The sequence below is a fragment of the Myotis yumanensis genome, unplaced genomic scaffold (assembly GCF_028538775.1).
Source record: "Myotis yumanensis isolate MYYU_CA2020_CCGP unplaced genomic scaffold, mMyoYum1.0.hap1 SCAF_15, whole genome shotgun sequence".
NCBI lineage: Eukaryota > Metazoa > Chordata > Mammalia > Chiroptera > Vespertilionidae > Myotis > Myotis yumanensis.
This window is the reverse complement of record NW_027223766.1, coordinates 2,830,151-2,846,078: the sequence shown is the minus strand read 5'-3', so window position 1 is coordinate 2,846,078 and position 15,928 is coordinate 2,830,151. Positions and strand designations below refer to the sequence as shown.

The window sequence follows — 15,928 nt, the reverse complement described above, 5'->3', positions numbered from 1 at the left end:
CGGGGGCACCCTTCCATTTAGGGGTCATCACACACCACAGAAGGAGCAGCCATGCCCCTAAGGGCCCCATGCAGATTGTCCTGGAATATGTGAGCATGCCGCTGCTAGAGGCATTTCTCCGTAGGGCGGCAACCCGTGCCCTGGCTGGCCCCTGGATGGGAAGCTTTGGTTCTGAGAGTCTCCTGGCTACACAGCAGTGTCGGCGCCTGGGGGGAAAGGCAGTGCTTGCCTTCACGGAGGTGGCTGGGGGGAACCGCTGCTGGGAAGTGTGAGACCTGCTTCCTGGCTAGGGAGGGATCCCTTTTGTAATTCTTCTGTGAGGCAGTAAGAGGAACAGGTGGTTTCTAATTATTCTGTGCAAGGTTCCATTTACAGCCATTGAATCCAGCCTGTCAGCTACGCTCTCACATTTTCTGTCCTCACTGCTCTTGTTTCAGACCAGTGGTTCTCAACCTTGGCTGCACATCAGAATCACCTGGGAATCTTTTTAAAATCCTGATTTCTGGGCCTCACCCTCCAGTAATTCTGTTTCTTTGTTACTAATGTTGTGGCCCCACCCCATAACAAAGAAACAGAATTTCCAAAGGATGAGGTCCAGAAATCAGGATTTTAAAAAGATTCCCAGGTGATTCTAATGTGCAGCCAAGGTTGAGAACCACTGTTTCAGACCAATCAACAGTCACGTGCAGCTGTCCACACTTTGATGGTGTTTTTGCTGATTTCTATTCCTTGTATTCATTTTTGCTATATGAGTTTCTCTGATTTATTATAAGTATTTTATTAAGTGCATACCATTTAGAATTGGGATATATTAATGGGGAATTGAAACTTTTACTGTTATATGGTGACATTCTTTTTTCTAAAATTATTTTTGTTTTAAAGCTTATTGGGCTGATATTGACAATCTCTTTTGGTTGGTGAATTTGGTCCATTCTTTTTTGACCTATTCTGTTTTTCAGTTTTCTGATCCTATTGTCCCTTCTCCGGAGGAAGACGCTGTCCTTGTTTCTGTTCCCGGTGGCATCTCGCCACCTGCTCCGGCCTCAGCACACGCAGCTGTTTGGTAGACTTTGCGATCCTTCTTACAATTTTGCAATAATTGAAAGCAGTTGTGATCACAAATTATGTAGTAATCACAAACAACAAACATTACAAGTAATGGAGCTTGTTGAGTTTTAGAGATGGGCCCTGTGGACATGCGGCTTGTGCCACGGCTGGGATCAGAAGTCCGATGTTAGCGCACTTTCGCCCAGCAGAAGGAGTTCCGGTGAAGCTCTGTACTAGCTCGCTGATTCAGGCTCTGGCATAAATTATACACTCACTTTTAGGCAATATTTACTAGAGTTGGTACCTTACTCAGTTTCCTATATAAATTCGTTATTTATAATAAACTAAATACCTACTTAAGTTAATTCACATGCTAAAGGGAATTACTTATAGATCTGCTGTAAACTTTCATGGGCTATTCTGGGTGTTTGTGTGCCTGTGTGTTTGTGTGTCTCTCTGTGTGTGTAGGTGTGCTTTCCTAATAAGTGGGCCTCTGACTTTAAATTTTAAAAATCAGTTTGGGAGAACCAAGATGGCGGCGTAGGGTGTAGACCTGTGCGTGCTGCCTCCCACAACATCATTGAAACTACCAACTATAAGACAAACAACCACCATTCAGAACCATGGGAAAGCTGGCCCAGTGGAAGCTCTACAACTGGAAGGAAAGAAAGAAGAGCATTGAGACTGAGTAGGATGTTCAGAGGCACCAAGTACAGAGCCCAACCCAGCAGGCTGCAGATTTTGGCTCCTCGCATCCGGGAGGGACATGCTCAGGGGGCAGAGTCGGGTTCGGGGGAGGCCGGGGCCAGGCCGGCTGGGCCGGCGAGGTGGAACCGCTGTAACAGCAGGCGCACAAGCACGTCCACTGGTTCCAGTCTCGCTGGGGGACGGCAGAAGGGCAGTCTGTGCACTCGGTGGAGGGCGAAGTCCAAGCAGGTGTGCCAGATGTTCAGCCACCAGGAATGCCTGGAGATTGTGTCTGGTGGGGAGCCGTCCGGCAGGGGACAGAGTGCCAAACTTCGTGTTGCCCCGGTGAGGCCAGGACTGCCCAGTGAGGTCAGGACGGCCCCAGTGAGGTTGGGATGGCCCCGGTGAGGCTGAAATGGCCCCGGTTAGGTTGAGACGGCACCCGGGGCCAGAATGGCCCCTGTGAGGTTGAAACGGCCCTGGTGAGGGTGAAACGGCCCCGGTGAGGTTGGGACAGCTCCGGTGAGGTTGGAACGGCCCCCGTGAGGCCAAAATAGCCCCAGTGAGGCCGGGATGGCCCCGGTGAGGTTGGGATGGCCCCAGTGAGGCTGAAACGGCCCAGGTGAGGTCGAGACAGCCCCGGTGAGGTCGGGATGGCCCCGGTGAGGTCGAGATGACCCTGGTGAGGCCGAAACGGCCCTGGTGAGGTCGGGACAGCCCTGGTAAGGTTGAAACGGTGCGGGTGAGGCTGAAACGGCCCTGGTGGGGTTGGGATGGCCCCGGTGAGGCTGAAATGGCCCCGGTGAGGTTGGGACAGCCCTGGTGAGGCCGAAACGGCTCAGGTGAGGTCAGGACGGCCCCGGTGTGGTTGAAACGGCCCCGGTGAGGTCGGGACAGCCCCGGTGAGGGCGGGACAGCCCCGGTGAGGTCGGGACGGCCCCGGTGAGGTTGGGACGGCCCTGGTGAGGCCAAAATGGCCCCGGTGAGGTCGGGACGGCCCTGGTGAGGTTGAAACGGATAATGGGGACCAGTATAGACTGATGAACAGGGGTAGATGCAGAGGCAGAGCAGCATTGAACAGACTGTCAAACTACAGTGGGAAGCCTGGGGAGGGTTTGGGAGGGGGAGTTAAGAGATCAACCGAAGGACTTATATGCATGCATATAAGAATAACCAATGGACACAAGACACTAGGGGGTAGGGGAGGCTGGGGGAATGTCAAGGGGGGGAAAAAGGAGACATATGTAATACTCTTTGTAATACTTTAAGAAATAAAAATTATTAAAAAAAATAAAAAATAAAAAATAAAAAAATAAAAATCAGTTTGGGTTAAAAGTTCAAAATTGTTGCTCTAATTCCTTACACGCGTCCTACTCTCTGTAGGTGGCGTGTGAGCAGTGAGGTGTTTCCCTTGTTTGCGGTACCGGTCAGTGCCTTCCTCCCGAGGGCCGCGTGGGCTGCCCATCAGAGCCACGCTGGGGCTGCTCTTTCCGGCAAGGACGTTGCCTCTAATGTCGTTTCACTGGCGCAGAAAGCGAGTGGAGGGGACTGAGCCGGGCCCTGTGTCTGCCCCCAGGGAGTCTCACGGTGAGTACCCTGGTGCCATCACTGAGTCCCGACTCCGCTCCCTGACACTGTCAGGTGACCTCTTTCTCCTGGGGTCCTGCCTGTCTAATCATCAAGTTGAACAGAGTCCTTGTGACTCTCTGAGTGTTTGAGTGAGTGGTCATAGCTGACCCATAACCCATATAACCCTTTGGTGGTCAACTAATGAGCCCTCCCCTGTCCCCCAAACAACTGACACAGTTCACTCCTAAAGATCCGCACCGAGTGACTGAACGTTACCTGGCCCTCAGCTGTCTGAGGCAGAGGCTTCCAAACTTGTTTGGTCATGATGCAGAGTAAGAAATGCACTTCCTGGGACAGCACAGGATGAGCAAGCACAAGTGCACACATGGACACACACATGCATACATGTATACACACACACGCATGCACACACATATGCACCCCTACTAGATATGACAGACTCTAATATTTCCTATTCTGTCCTCCTCTACTTGACCTTCTTTCATGGAAAATATCCCATTAAAGCGTTTTCACTGCCCACTGATGGGTTGTGACTTACAGTTTCAAAAACACTGGCTTTACAAGACTCTTACACTGAAACAGAAAGTGAAGAAGGCAATAAAAGTTTCCTCCAAAATGAAAACTCACATGTTTCCTTCACCATTGTACACCCATCTGGTGGTTCCGATGCCTTGGTGGTCGGAAGCCCAGTAGTAGATGCAGGCATTCACATGCAGAGCAAACAGCAAGCAGCCCGCCGTCCGAGCGACCCTGTGGGGGACAGCAGAGCAGGGACACGGGCTGTTCCGAGCGCAGCCTGGCTAGCGGTCCCTTCTTCTGACCATTGCCGCCGAGTCTCTTTGCTCCAAATCTGGGCGTTAACTCCCAGGCGGCAGTGTGACAGGATGGAGCCAGGCACGTTCTCTGACTGCGGTGTCCCGACGAGCACTGACAGAGTAAAAACCTCCCTCTCTTTCTGCAGATGCTATGGATCTGCTCCCTAAAGACGTGCCCCAGGGTGACCTGTCCACCTCAAGTCCCATGAAATAGCTGCACTGACTTAACCTTGAGAAAGCTCGCCGGTTTCCTGCTACGATTAACTGTGGCTGGAGGCCTCCATGCACGGGAGTGTCAGTGGAGCAAATGGATGAAACTCGGCTGACAATGAGTTGTCTGAGAGAGACGGGAAGTCAGCCTGTGACTGAGCACAGTTATTTGTACCTGTTCTGATGGAAGCCGGGAATTTGGCCTATTTTTTAGTCCTATTTGACAAAAACAGTTATCAGACTCTGGTGTGAATTACACCCTCACTTTTAGGCAGTATGATTTCCATACTCTCATCTCACTTCAGAATATATTCAAGTCTGTTTTAGAACATAACCTGACATGTTATGTAGCCAAAATCTGAAATGATCCCTTCTTTTTGCAGGAGGTCACATTCCTCCATCTGAAATGTACCCCTACCTTCTCTTCCAGCCAACAAACACTGAGCTCGCCTTACCTGTATACATATGCCCTGTCCATGGTCCATGATCGACTCTGCCTTCCCTGTAGATATACGCCCTGTCCATGATCGACTCCACCTTACCTGTGGATATATGCCCTGTCCATGATTGACTCCACCTTACCTGTGGATATACGCCCTGTCCATGATCTAATCCATCTTACCTGTGGATATACTCCCTGTCCATGATCTAATCCATCTTACCTGTGGATATACGCCCTGTCCATAATCTAATCCATCTTACCTGTGGATATACGCCCCGTGCATGATTGACTCCACCTTACCTGTGGATATACCCCCTGTTCATGGTTGACCCCATCTTACCTGTAGATATACGCTCTGTTCATAATCGATTCCAGGCGGTGATTAAACTCAAAGAATGACCTGTACTATATAGAAAACAAGCAGAGGAAATCCCAAAGTGTGTTAGTCTTAAAGACATCTATTTAAATAAAACTATATGACACACATTTTTTGTCATTCAAAATAATACCATCTACATGTCTTAAAAACACACACAAAAAACTAGCATCTGTTCAGTGGATTTTCCTCTAGGGTCACTTAGCATAGTGCCTAACCAACTTCCACAGCTCCTGGCTTATCGGACTTCCACCCTCTAGCTAGTCTTGTTCCTAATGCTAATGAAAATCAAGCTTAAAAGCATTTTTCCTGTTTCTTTATAAAGCATAGAGTAGAACTCTATTTTACAAGAATTAAAATCACACTCCCCTAGAACATCCGTGAAAGAGGAAGAGGATACACACTGAAGTCATAAATAGATGCCGATCCTGAGGCTCAGAGCTAGCACTGCTCCTAAACAAGTTCCATTAAATGTGTTTAATTTCAACAAAATTTCAAGTCTAGTAAATATTGGCATCAGTTAGCAATTCATGACATTGTTTAAAGAGACAGTGAGTTTACACATGTCAAATCCAAACAGAGTGGCTATTTCCCTTGAGGTTCTTTCCTGCTTCCATCTACTTCTACCTCAACTCACCTGCCCTACACGCATGCCTCGTCCACCTCCTCCTTTACTACCCGAGGCAGAGGAATGTAGGAGTAAGACTTCGCCTCTGCCCTTTGCTAACCGTGTGACCTTGGAAGAGTCACTTAACATTTCTGTGCCTCAGTTTCCTCATCTGTAAAATGGGACAATAAAAGAACATGTCTCTTAAAGAGGTTGTGTGCATACCCAGTTAATGTATTTAATTATTTGCTTTGCTGAGAATCACAGGATCCTATAGCTAGGAGGGACTATTAGGGGTTATTTAGTTCGAAGATTTTTTAGTTCAAAATTTCATCCAATGTATATCTGACTATATAGTAGAACATTCGGAATTAAAAAAACAGACATAATAGTAATGGTGCTTATGGTGCTCTTAACAGAAGTTTGCACAAAGACATGGTTTAAAAGTTAGTTTAAGTGATCACTGAAGTGAAAATTTATATTCTTAGTGTTTCTCAACTGGAGACAGATAAACAATATTTTCCCAGAGAACTGTGCATCAGAATGACTCGCTTATATGTGAAATGACTGGACCATGGGGCTACAGAAAAAGACCAAGGCTGACTTTCAGAATGTCCTACATTAAAAAAGCTTTTGAATATGGACGGATTTTGGATCCCTTAGGGGCACAGGGATGGGTGGGAAGCGCTGGCACTTTACACACTTTTATTGCACTGCCAGCCGAACTCCCAAACACATGGCCTGCGTGTCTGAACGTTGGTCACCTCTGAACAGGAACTTCCTGATACTCTCGCCTGAGAAGGGAAAGGGATGGCCTGCCCGCCTGGTGCTGGGCATGAGGCTTCGGCCCCCCAGGCTGCATTCCTGGTCAGGTCAGACTCGCCATCTAGAGCTGCCCCGAGGGCCTGAGGCTGTTTCCCTCTCCACTGGAGAGACCGTGGGCCTGGAGGTGGAGTCTGGTCGGGAAGCCTGAGAGGAGCCCAGGTCCCCCGCTCAGCACAGCACTGGGGACAGACTGTTCCACCCGCTAGTTCTCATTTCCTTGCCGCTACAACGAAGTCATTCGGAAGAACCAGCAGGTAATGAATATCCAGGTTAACGAAGCAGAGCCCCAAGTATCTGCTCCCGCGTCTGCCGCGGCTGCTGTGCGCTGGCACCAGCATCCGCACGAGCCCCACCGAGGTCTACACAACCTCTGGCCTTCCTCTTAAGAGGCTGTCTTTGGAAATAGCTATTCTTGCTTTGGCTAATGATTTACACGAAATTCCAGACCCGGACTCTCCCCATATTTGTGTTAGTTACCCTATGAAGCTAAGAGTTATAAAATATTTATGTCTTAGAATCTTTGGAACAGGTAATGCACTTACACACTCAAACAGTAGCAAGTACATCCCTTCACGAGTCCATCCCTGTTCCCCTGCCTCCCACCCCACCTGCTAACATTTTCACTAGATTTTTCTGTAGCCTCCCACTGTTTACATGTACTCAGAAAAACGGCATATTTTCACTTTCTGTTTTACAGAAGTTAGTATTGTTATATACACTGTTCTGTAACTAGCTTGTTTTTCACTCAGCAATTTTTCTTGGCGGTCTTTTCATACCAGTTCATGGAAAACTTCCTCTTTATTTATTTATTTTTGCATTACAAAGTGTGTTCTATTATATAGATACTAGAGGCCCGGTGCACAAAAATTTGTGCACTCAGGGGAGTGGGGGTCCCTCAGCCCGGCCTGTGCCCTCTCACAGTCTGGGACCCCTCAGGAGATGACCACCTGCTGGCTTAGGCCCGCTCCCCGGGGGGTTGGGCCTAAGATGGCAATCAGACATCCCTCTGGCAGCCTGGCAGCCCTCGGGGGATGTCCACTTGCCAGCGGGGAGCAGGCCTAAACTGCAGTCAGACATCCTTAACACTACTGAGGAGGCAGGAGAGGCTCCCACCACCACTGCTGTACTGGCAGCCATCAGCCTGGCTTGTGGCTGAGCAGAGCTCCTCCCATGTGAGAGCACCCTGACCACCAGAGGGCAGCTCCTGCATTGACTGTCTGCCCCCTGGTGGTCAGTGTGTGTCATAGTGACCAGTCATTCCCAGTCCTTCTGCTGTTAGGGTCAGTTTGCATATTACCCTTTTACTATATAGCATAGAGGCCTGGTGCACGGGTGGGGGCCAGCTGGTTTGCCCTGAAGGGTGTCCCGGATCAGGGTGGGGGTCCCGCTTGGGTGCCTGGCCAGCCTGGGTGAGGGGATGATGGCTGTTTGCAGCTGGTCACACCCCCTTCAGGGTGGGGATCCCCACTGGGGTGCCTGGCCAGACTGGTTGAGGGGCTGAGGGCCGTTTTCAGGCTGGTGGGTGACTGAAGCTCCCAACCTCTCCTTTTTTTCTTTTCTTTTTATTCTGGGATTTGTTTACCTTCTATGGCTGTCACTGGAGCTGAGCGCTGGCTTTAGCTCTGAGGCTTGGCTCCAGCTCTGAGACCTCGGCTGCTGAAAGCAGGTATCTGGGTTTGTTTGGCTTCTATAATTGAAACACTGTTGCAGCTCCAGCTCTGGGGCCCGGCTGGCTGAAAGCAGGTTTCTGGGGTTTGTTTAGCTTCTATAATTGCAACATTGTTTCTTAGAGTGCAGCTCAGAGGCCGGCAGCGGCAGGCTGGGAACCTTGGCTTCCTCCATCACCGGAGCAAGCAAGCCTCCTGTTCACTTCAGCTGCCTAGCTGCCGGCTGCCATCTTGGTTGGCAGTTAATTTGCATATTGCCCTGATTAGCCAATGGGAAGCATAGCGGAGGTATGGTTAATTACCATGTTTGTCTATTATTAGATAGGATACCACAATTTATTTAACTAGTTCCCTGTTAATGGACATTTGAGCTGTCCCAATGTTATGTAAATAATTTTGTATGGAAAAGTATGTCTGCATTTTTCTGGGATTACAGAATTTTGGGTGAGTACAAGAGCTGGGAGGTTTGTCTGATTGGACTCTCTCCTTTCACAGCCAGTTCTCCAGGATTCAGTGACTGTCTAAGCAAAAAGGATGAATGGAAAAGAATAAAATTATGAGACTCATTTGTAACTATAGTTGTGTGTAGAAAACCAAAGCATTCCTGTTCCAGTTATAAAACACCTGCTATGAGATACAGAATGAAAACAGCAAGAGCAGCTCCCAGCAGTGGATGCAATGATGTTTTTCCTTCACTGAGTTTTTAAAATTCATAGCAATGATGAGGACAGAAAAACGGAGGACAGTTTGGGTAAAGGAAGAACATTGTACTTTTAGGATCTTTTAAATCACTTCAAGATTCCCATAATTAAAACCAGACAATTACAAGTAAGAACATCAATAGAGATAGCTCACCTTCAATATCCTGTTTATCCTAAATATTGGATTAAAGCCAAAGAAGAGGCCAAACACATCCAATGGGATCACTGACGCCACATCCAGCTGTTGGGAGAACGCGTGTGCGGTTATGTCGTGTCCACGTGCTTTCTGGATGTGGGTTATACCCACGTGTGTAGAAGCTGACAGCCACCGTCACCGTTCTGTGTGCTTAACACAAAACTGCCTGCAGTTAAACACGTGGTGCCGCTTGAAGCAACAGCCCATGGAGACAAGGTGGCTATGCTGCAGCCCACGCAGGTGCTCCATTCCCCTCACGCCTTTGAGCCCTCCCGGGGGGCCGCACCCTCTGAGCTCGCGGGACGCCTGCACCCGTGCAGGTCTTGCGGAGGTGGCGTGGTTACTGATGCGGGACTACACTTCACCAGTTTTAAACATGGGGCTCCGGGACTGAAAGGCAAGTCTGTTCCTGACTTTAGAAAGCCCTGCACACTCCCTGCAGTGACATGTTTCTGTTCCAGCCAGTTGTGCGGTGCTCACGCTGATGACGGTGCGGGCCCAGGCGGCCGCCTCCGTGCTTCCTGCCTGCCTACCTGGGATCACAGGGAGCCGGGGCGGGAGGTGTGCATCTGTGCGGAGCGGGAGGAGGAATCCGGCGGTTTCCAGCCACCGGCGTGGCGGCGGGAGAGGGCGTTGCAGTGCGGGTCACCGGACACGTGCAGCTTGGGTCTGTCCTGTATTTGTATGCCCTGGCCTCCCTCCCTGGCGATGCTGAATGACAGCATCATTCCCGAGGGCCTGCCCGATCGCACCATGACACACTTCTCTACGTAAGAGGATCATTCGCTTTCATGAGTTTTCACGTGACACTGAAAAGTGGGTACATTAAAAGTTATTTATTTAAGACAATTAAGGGCAGAGAAAGCGTCCTGTGGGGCCACCGTATGGAAGGGGAGGCGCTGAGCTGGGCCAGCACTTCAGGGCGGCTGTGCTCCCCAAGAGCAGAGGCACTTCCTGTTCGCGTGGACCCCAGGGGCTATTAGAAACCAGTTACTGACAGTTCTGGTTTGCAAACGGCATTGGATGATCAAACCCTGGGCTTTACCGGCAGAGGCTGAGCCTCAGGACCAGCTGCGGGTGAAGGAGCAGCTGCTAACATCTCCCCAGTGAGAAAGGCGGCGCTGCCCCAGCTGCTGTGCCTTCTCGTTCAGATCATATGAATCTTTTTAAAAAAATATGCTTTTACTGATTTCAGAGAGGAAGGGAAAGGGGGAGAGAGAAACATCAATGATGAGAGAGAATCATTGATCATTTGCCCCCTGCATGCCCCACACTGTGGATGGAGCCCACAACCCAGCCATGTGCCCTGACCAGGAATCAAACCCTGACCTCCTGGTCCATAGGTCAATGCTCACCACTGAACCACACTGGCTGGGCCATAATCATCTTTTTTTTTTTTTTTTAACCTGTAAAAACCCGATCTGTCCGCATGAAGCTCTTTTACTCGCTGACTATCCACCTGCCCACCTGACTTCTCTCAGCAGTCGGGCCCTAGTCCTGGTCGATGTTGACATGTGTGGGGAGTTGTGTGATGACTCACTTCTTGATGATGTGAACTGAGTGGTATTGACCAGCACTGTGTGCTGTGCACGGCACCTGCAAAGCCTGGGTGACCAGGCTGAGATGCTCGTCTGTCCTCAGAAGCTCCCAGGCCGCGAGCGCAGTCACCAAGCACAAAGGTGCCTCTACGCCGTGCCCAGTGAGCAGGGAGGGCTCAGGGCAGGTGAAAGCAGGAGCGACCACAACTAAAGAAACGCAACAATTTATCGTTATCAACCCAATTAAATACGAGTAACTTTCCCCTCATCACAGTCATGACAGTGATGAGTGTGGAGTGAGCCTGGGGCACTTAGAGAGGGGACGGTCCTCCCGGGAGAGTGAGCCACGTGGAGCAGCTTTTTAACGAGTGAGTCTGAGCAGGTGGCCTTGTTTACAAAGAGAATGAGCTGGAGATAAAAACACACGGGAAGGCATTTTAATCACCACACATCACCACGTGAGACAATTTGGCACCCAAACCCAGATTTGTACTTTTTTTAAAACAAAATTTGAGGCCACTAAAGTGCTGTCCTTGAAATGGGAGGTTAGAGTTCACTCCTCCAGATTGGGTGACGTTGGGTGACCCCCAAATGCCGCCTGTGTCACAGTGGGGGGAACGGATGGGAGGTAACAAGTGCCTGGCTGTACACGATTGCGGGTGAAAAACAAGATTAAGCTGCCATTGGAGGAAAGGCAGAGGCCATGCCGTGTCACTTAACTACTCGCTTCTCCTCTGTTTCTTATTTTCATACAGAACAAGAAAGAAAGAGGAGTAGGAGTAACTGTGTAGGCGCTTACGTCATCATGGCACATGAATGAGGCCAGCATTCCGCGCCGGCAGGACAAAGCTTAGCCACACTCCCTGCTGTCGTCAAACTCCGAGAGTCAGTGTGGCCCTCACTCTGTTCTGTGGATAAGGACCCCCATGTGGAGCGACACATCTGCACCCCGAGGAAGCACATGTGCACCGCTGGGGAGCCACCGCGGTCGCCCCTGTCGGATAAACCTCACCTGTGCAAACTGTCCCCAAGGCTACAGTTGTGAAAGAAGCAGGTTTTCGGGTAGAAATGTATGGTGGGATTTAAAAGTAAAACGGCAGTGGGTTGCTTGAATAATTTTGAGGTTGTAAGTCACCTACCTGAAATTTCGTAGAACTCCTGTAGTGCCTCGCTAGCTCATGGGGATCCATCTGAAATATATTTATATTTCACATTAATTTTACCTGTTTTAATAAACTATTTTCTCACTTTAAAAATACTATTTCTTCAGTTTCTAACACAATGTCTAACGCATAGTAGATGCTCTCAATAAATGTGTGGCAAGTGATAAAGGAGTAGGATAGCATTTGTTAACATTCAGACCTAAAGGAACTAATGCTAACATTGAACTTGGATCCTTACATTTAGTTAAGGCAGGAAGGACTTGTCCATGTGCTAGTAATTATCGGGCAAAGCATGATGACTGGTACACATGGAAGCGGCCTCTTCTACCATGGACCGCCGGGCTGGCCCCGTTCAGGGCCGGGCCTGCACTGCTGCCCAGGATGTTCTAGTCACTCCCATCCCCCTTTGGCTAGAATTACCCATGTACACATCTTAATGTTACAGACATACATCCGAAAATATATAACACATGCTGTTTAATGATTTGTACTGTGTAAAACGGCTCACTGAGCCACAGGTCGGCATCCACAGAGGCTACGCTGAACCCTGGGCCAAGCCTAGGACCACCTGTCAGCACCTTCGAAGCTTAAGGGGGGCAGACGGATTCACTGCCAGTGCTAAGGAATTGAGGTAAATTACCCTCCCACCCCCGGGAGAATGGGTTTAGCCCATTCGTGCCTTTCCTCTCAGGGTTGTCTATGCTCCTGTCATAGAAAAGTGTAAATGAGACTGCAACTTGGTACATTGAATGGAAATGCCATTGAGTGATTCTAAATCGTTCTCCTCTGGAGCCCTAAGTGATGTGGCTTCATTAGTTTTATGAGGATCAGCTTACCGGTTACAACAGGCACTTATTTTTAAAATGTTGCCGTTTAATTCTCTCTCTTCCCAGCCTCATCAGTCTGCAGCACATTTCCTCAGGGAGGCTTACTTTGGGAAGGGTATGCTACTGCGTCTAAACTCTTTTTGAATGTGCCCAGGTATTATTATAGCTACTTATTATTTACCTCTTCTCGCAAACAATCCGTAAAAATGCCATAGTTTCACATTGAACAGATAGATGTGTTTCAAAAATAAGAATGCCATCTGCAACAACTTCAGTGCAGATGGAATGATGATTCAAGGAAAGAAAGTCCTGGAACCAAGGTTGCCATCCATTGACCTCTCCACCATTTTTCCTGCAGACTCTGCGATCCCAGGAGAGGGGCCGAACACTGCCTGCTCTCAAAGACCTCTCATCAGGAAAGAGCGAGAGCGAGATGCACAGCCAGGAGACAAGAGGGAGAAGCAAGTGTGAGGATGTCTTCCATCTGATCCGTCAGCAACTTAACGTGCATCTTCCAGACGCCAGGCCCTGGCACAGGTGCACACGCCGTCTTCTCTGACCTTCACAGGGGTTTGTGAGTGGAGTCCTACTATTCCCATTTTATGGATGAAAATGATGGTGTTCAATGAAAGGGTACATTTATTTTCTTCAAGTAACGCTGTTAGTAAGTTTCAGAGATGCAGCTTGACTTGGTGTTTGCTTCTACTTCATCACAGTTAGCCTGGTTGTTATTTAACAAAGAAGTAAGGGAAGTCTGAGTAAGGTCCTTAGTGCACCGAGCAGGGAGTGGTTGCTTTGCTCCCTGGTGGGTCAGTTTATAAACAGCGACTCAGAGGCGGTGTCTCCCACAGGCCGGCCCAACGCTGTCACCGGAGGCACTGAGTGTGTCCCTGGTCTATGCAAAGTACTGCAGGCATGAGAGTTCCTAGCCACCATCCCACTGTGACTTCCGCCCACCACTGCTGTCCTAATGGAAAGGAGGGAGGAGCGTTTGTTGGTCCCTCATTAGCATGCTGCTCTCTCATTAGCATGCTGCTGTCTATTAGGGCAGCACCATTGTTGAAGATACTCCACAGGATGGAAAACCTGTGCGCTCTCCCCCGCCCCCTGCCCCCAGCTCCCTCTACTGGGACCTTCAGCACCTCAACCTGTTTTTTGCTATTTTTCTGTTTCCTCTCAAGGCCCCAGGGAATTAATATTTCCATCCTCCAGCCCTGGAATGCCTGGCAATTGTGGGTGTTTGATAAACGTTTGCTGCATGCATGAATGAATGAGTGAAGGAATGAATGAATGAGTGGATGAGAGAATGATCTGCCTGTCCACTAAAGGTAGTGAGACCCTCAGGTCGGTAGCTCAATTCGCGCACATATCTTCTTTCCAAAGTGTAATCAAGTCTCAAAGGCGAAAACGACCTACCCTAAATTAAAGAAACCATTACATGTCTTTTGAACAAACAAGGCAATTCATCTCTGTTCTACATTTGTAGTTGGTGATAATGCATTTTACATAGAGCCTATTGAGTGTGTTCTCATTGGTTATTTTTCCTGGTTTTAACAGTCCATTGTGTGCAAAGGCCTCCTAGAAAATGGAAAATAAATGTCTCCCCTTACTGATTCTGTCATTTTCATTTGTCAAACATTGATTTTCTCCCCCTTGTGCATCTAATGGAGGTTGAAATGAGCTCGTGTGTGCTGTTTACTTCCCATTTGTCCACCAGCATCATCGTTCATCACGCGGCCCGGGAGCCTGGGCAGGCGAGGGAGAGCGCTGAGGCCTGACTTCCGCAGGAGTGGTGCTGTGAATACATTTTTGCTACAGCGTCAGCTCTGGCCTTTAGACTTCCTTTCTAGGAGAGATTTCAAGTATAGGAGGCACTCTACAGCAAATAACAGTTTAAAAATCACCAAAATCAGTCCTTCCAGCTTTCTGGTAATTTAAGATCGCCTGGAGATTCAAAAGAGAAAATTGAGGAGACTAAGAAACCTACCCCTCTTCTCCCCAAAATACAGAAGAACTCAGTGCCACTCCCTGGTCCTTCTGCTCTCCCTACTGTGAGGGAGGCAAGGATGGCACAGTGGCATTGGTTGGAAAGGAAGCTGGGCGAGGGCGAGGGGCAGAGGCTGTGGATTGGGTCTGTGCTCATGGGAACGTCTTCTGTCAGCCTTAGCTGCCTGGGCGTGCAGTCCCTCAGCGGGAATGAGTCCCGGAGACCATTGCCCTAAGAGCAGGCAGCTGGTTGCTGAGTAGGCTCCGCAGTTCTGGTGAGAAATCTGCAAAGTGGAGCGTGAACAGAAGACAGGCCCGGAGATGTCCTATTAATTAAAAGCAGCACCACCCAGGCGTGCGTTCCTGCTGGTGCTTTGCACGGCCCGCAGGGTGGCTTCCTCCTTGGGGTCTGGCTCTCGCGCAGACCTTGGTGCTCGTGGTTCTCTCCCGACAGCACCAGCAATGGCGCATCTCACATCGGAGGCCTCGCTCTGTGCCATCGGTCAGGCAGCCCCCTCCATCAGGGGCTTTGGGCAGCGGAAGGACGGTGGTGTGGCTGAGAAACCAGGATTTTCAATGTCATTTCATCTTAATTAGAATTTACATTTGAATGGACACATGGCTTGTGGCCAGTGCACTGGCCAGTGTGGGAGTCCTCTCTGACCGGAGGCCAGGGTCCCTCCTGCCCTTTCCAGTCAGGTTGTCCCCAGCAGCCAGGCCACTAGCGCCTGGACCTGGCGTGCGGCTACAGGCAGAGTGCTGGGTGCGCCAGCGATGCGCAGCCGCGTGTCTCCGCAAAGCTCACAGCTGCGGGCTCCCGGGGGCGAGCGGCGCTGGATGAAGTACTTGCCTGATTTTATTTTATTTTTTTCTGCCTGATTTTACAGTGCTGAGGGGGGTGGCAGGCTGTAACGGGGCAGAAGACAGCTGCCTGCCTCGCACTACTTGAGGCTCCAGCACCCGAGTGTTACCCCCTTTGCATGGGGCTGGGTGTTTCGCATCATTTGGGTAAAGCCCTGCGGACGGTTTTGACCTTTCAGACCAGCGTCACCTTTGTACCCTCGCGTCCCACTGCACGCGGAGGAGCTCCCCCGACCCAGTGCTGCGCGCAGGGCGGGTCCTGCCGGATCCCTCCTGGGTTTGAGGCCTGAGCGAGTCTCCCCGCGGCCCCGCCCCCCCCCCCCCCCCCCCCCCCCCCCACTGCAGCCTCAGTGTCCCCTTGGCCGCAGGCCCGGTGACCACGCCTCCTCC

General features: G+C 49.9%; 1 protein-coding gene across 1 annotated transcript in view; it reads right to left on the bottom strand.

Annotated features, from left to right (window-relative positions):
• Window positions 1–15,928, bottom strand: part of CNGB3 (cyclic nucleotide gated channel subunit beta 3) — a 67,182-nt gene that overhangs the window by 41,333 nt on the left and 9,921 nt on the right. The window contains exons 5-8 of the mRNA XM_070392713.1: window positions 11,841–11,891; window positions 9,122–9,208; window positions 5,132–5,196; window positions 3,952–4,074 (exon numbers count right to left, since the gene is read on the bottom strand). Of these exons, the coding sequence (XP_070248814.1) occupies window positions 3,952–4,074; window positions 5,132–5,196; window positions 9,122–9,208; window positions 11,841–11,891 (326 nt within the window). The remainder of the gene's footprint in view (window positions 1–3,951; window positions 4,075–5,131; window positions 5,197–9,121; window positions 9,209–11,840; window positions 11,892–15,928) is intronic.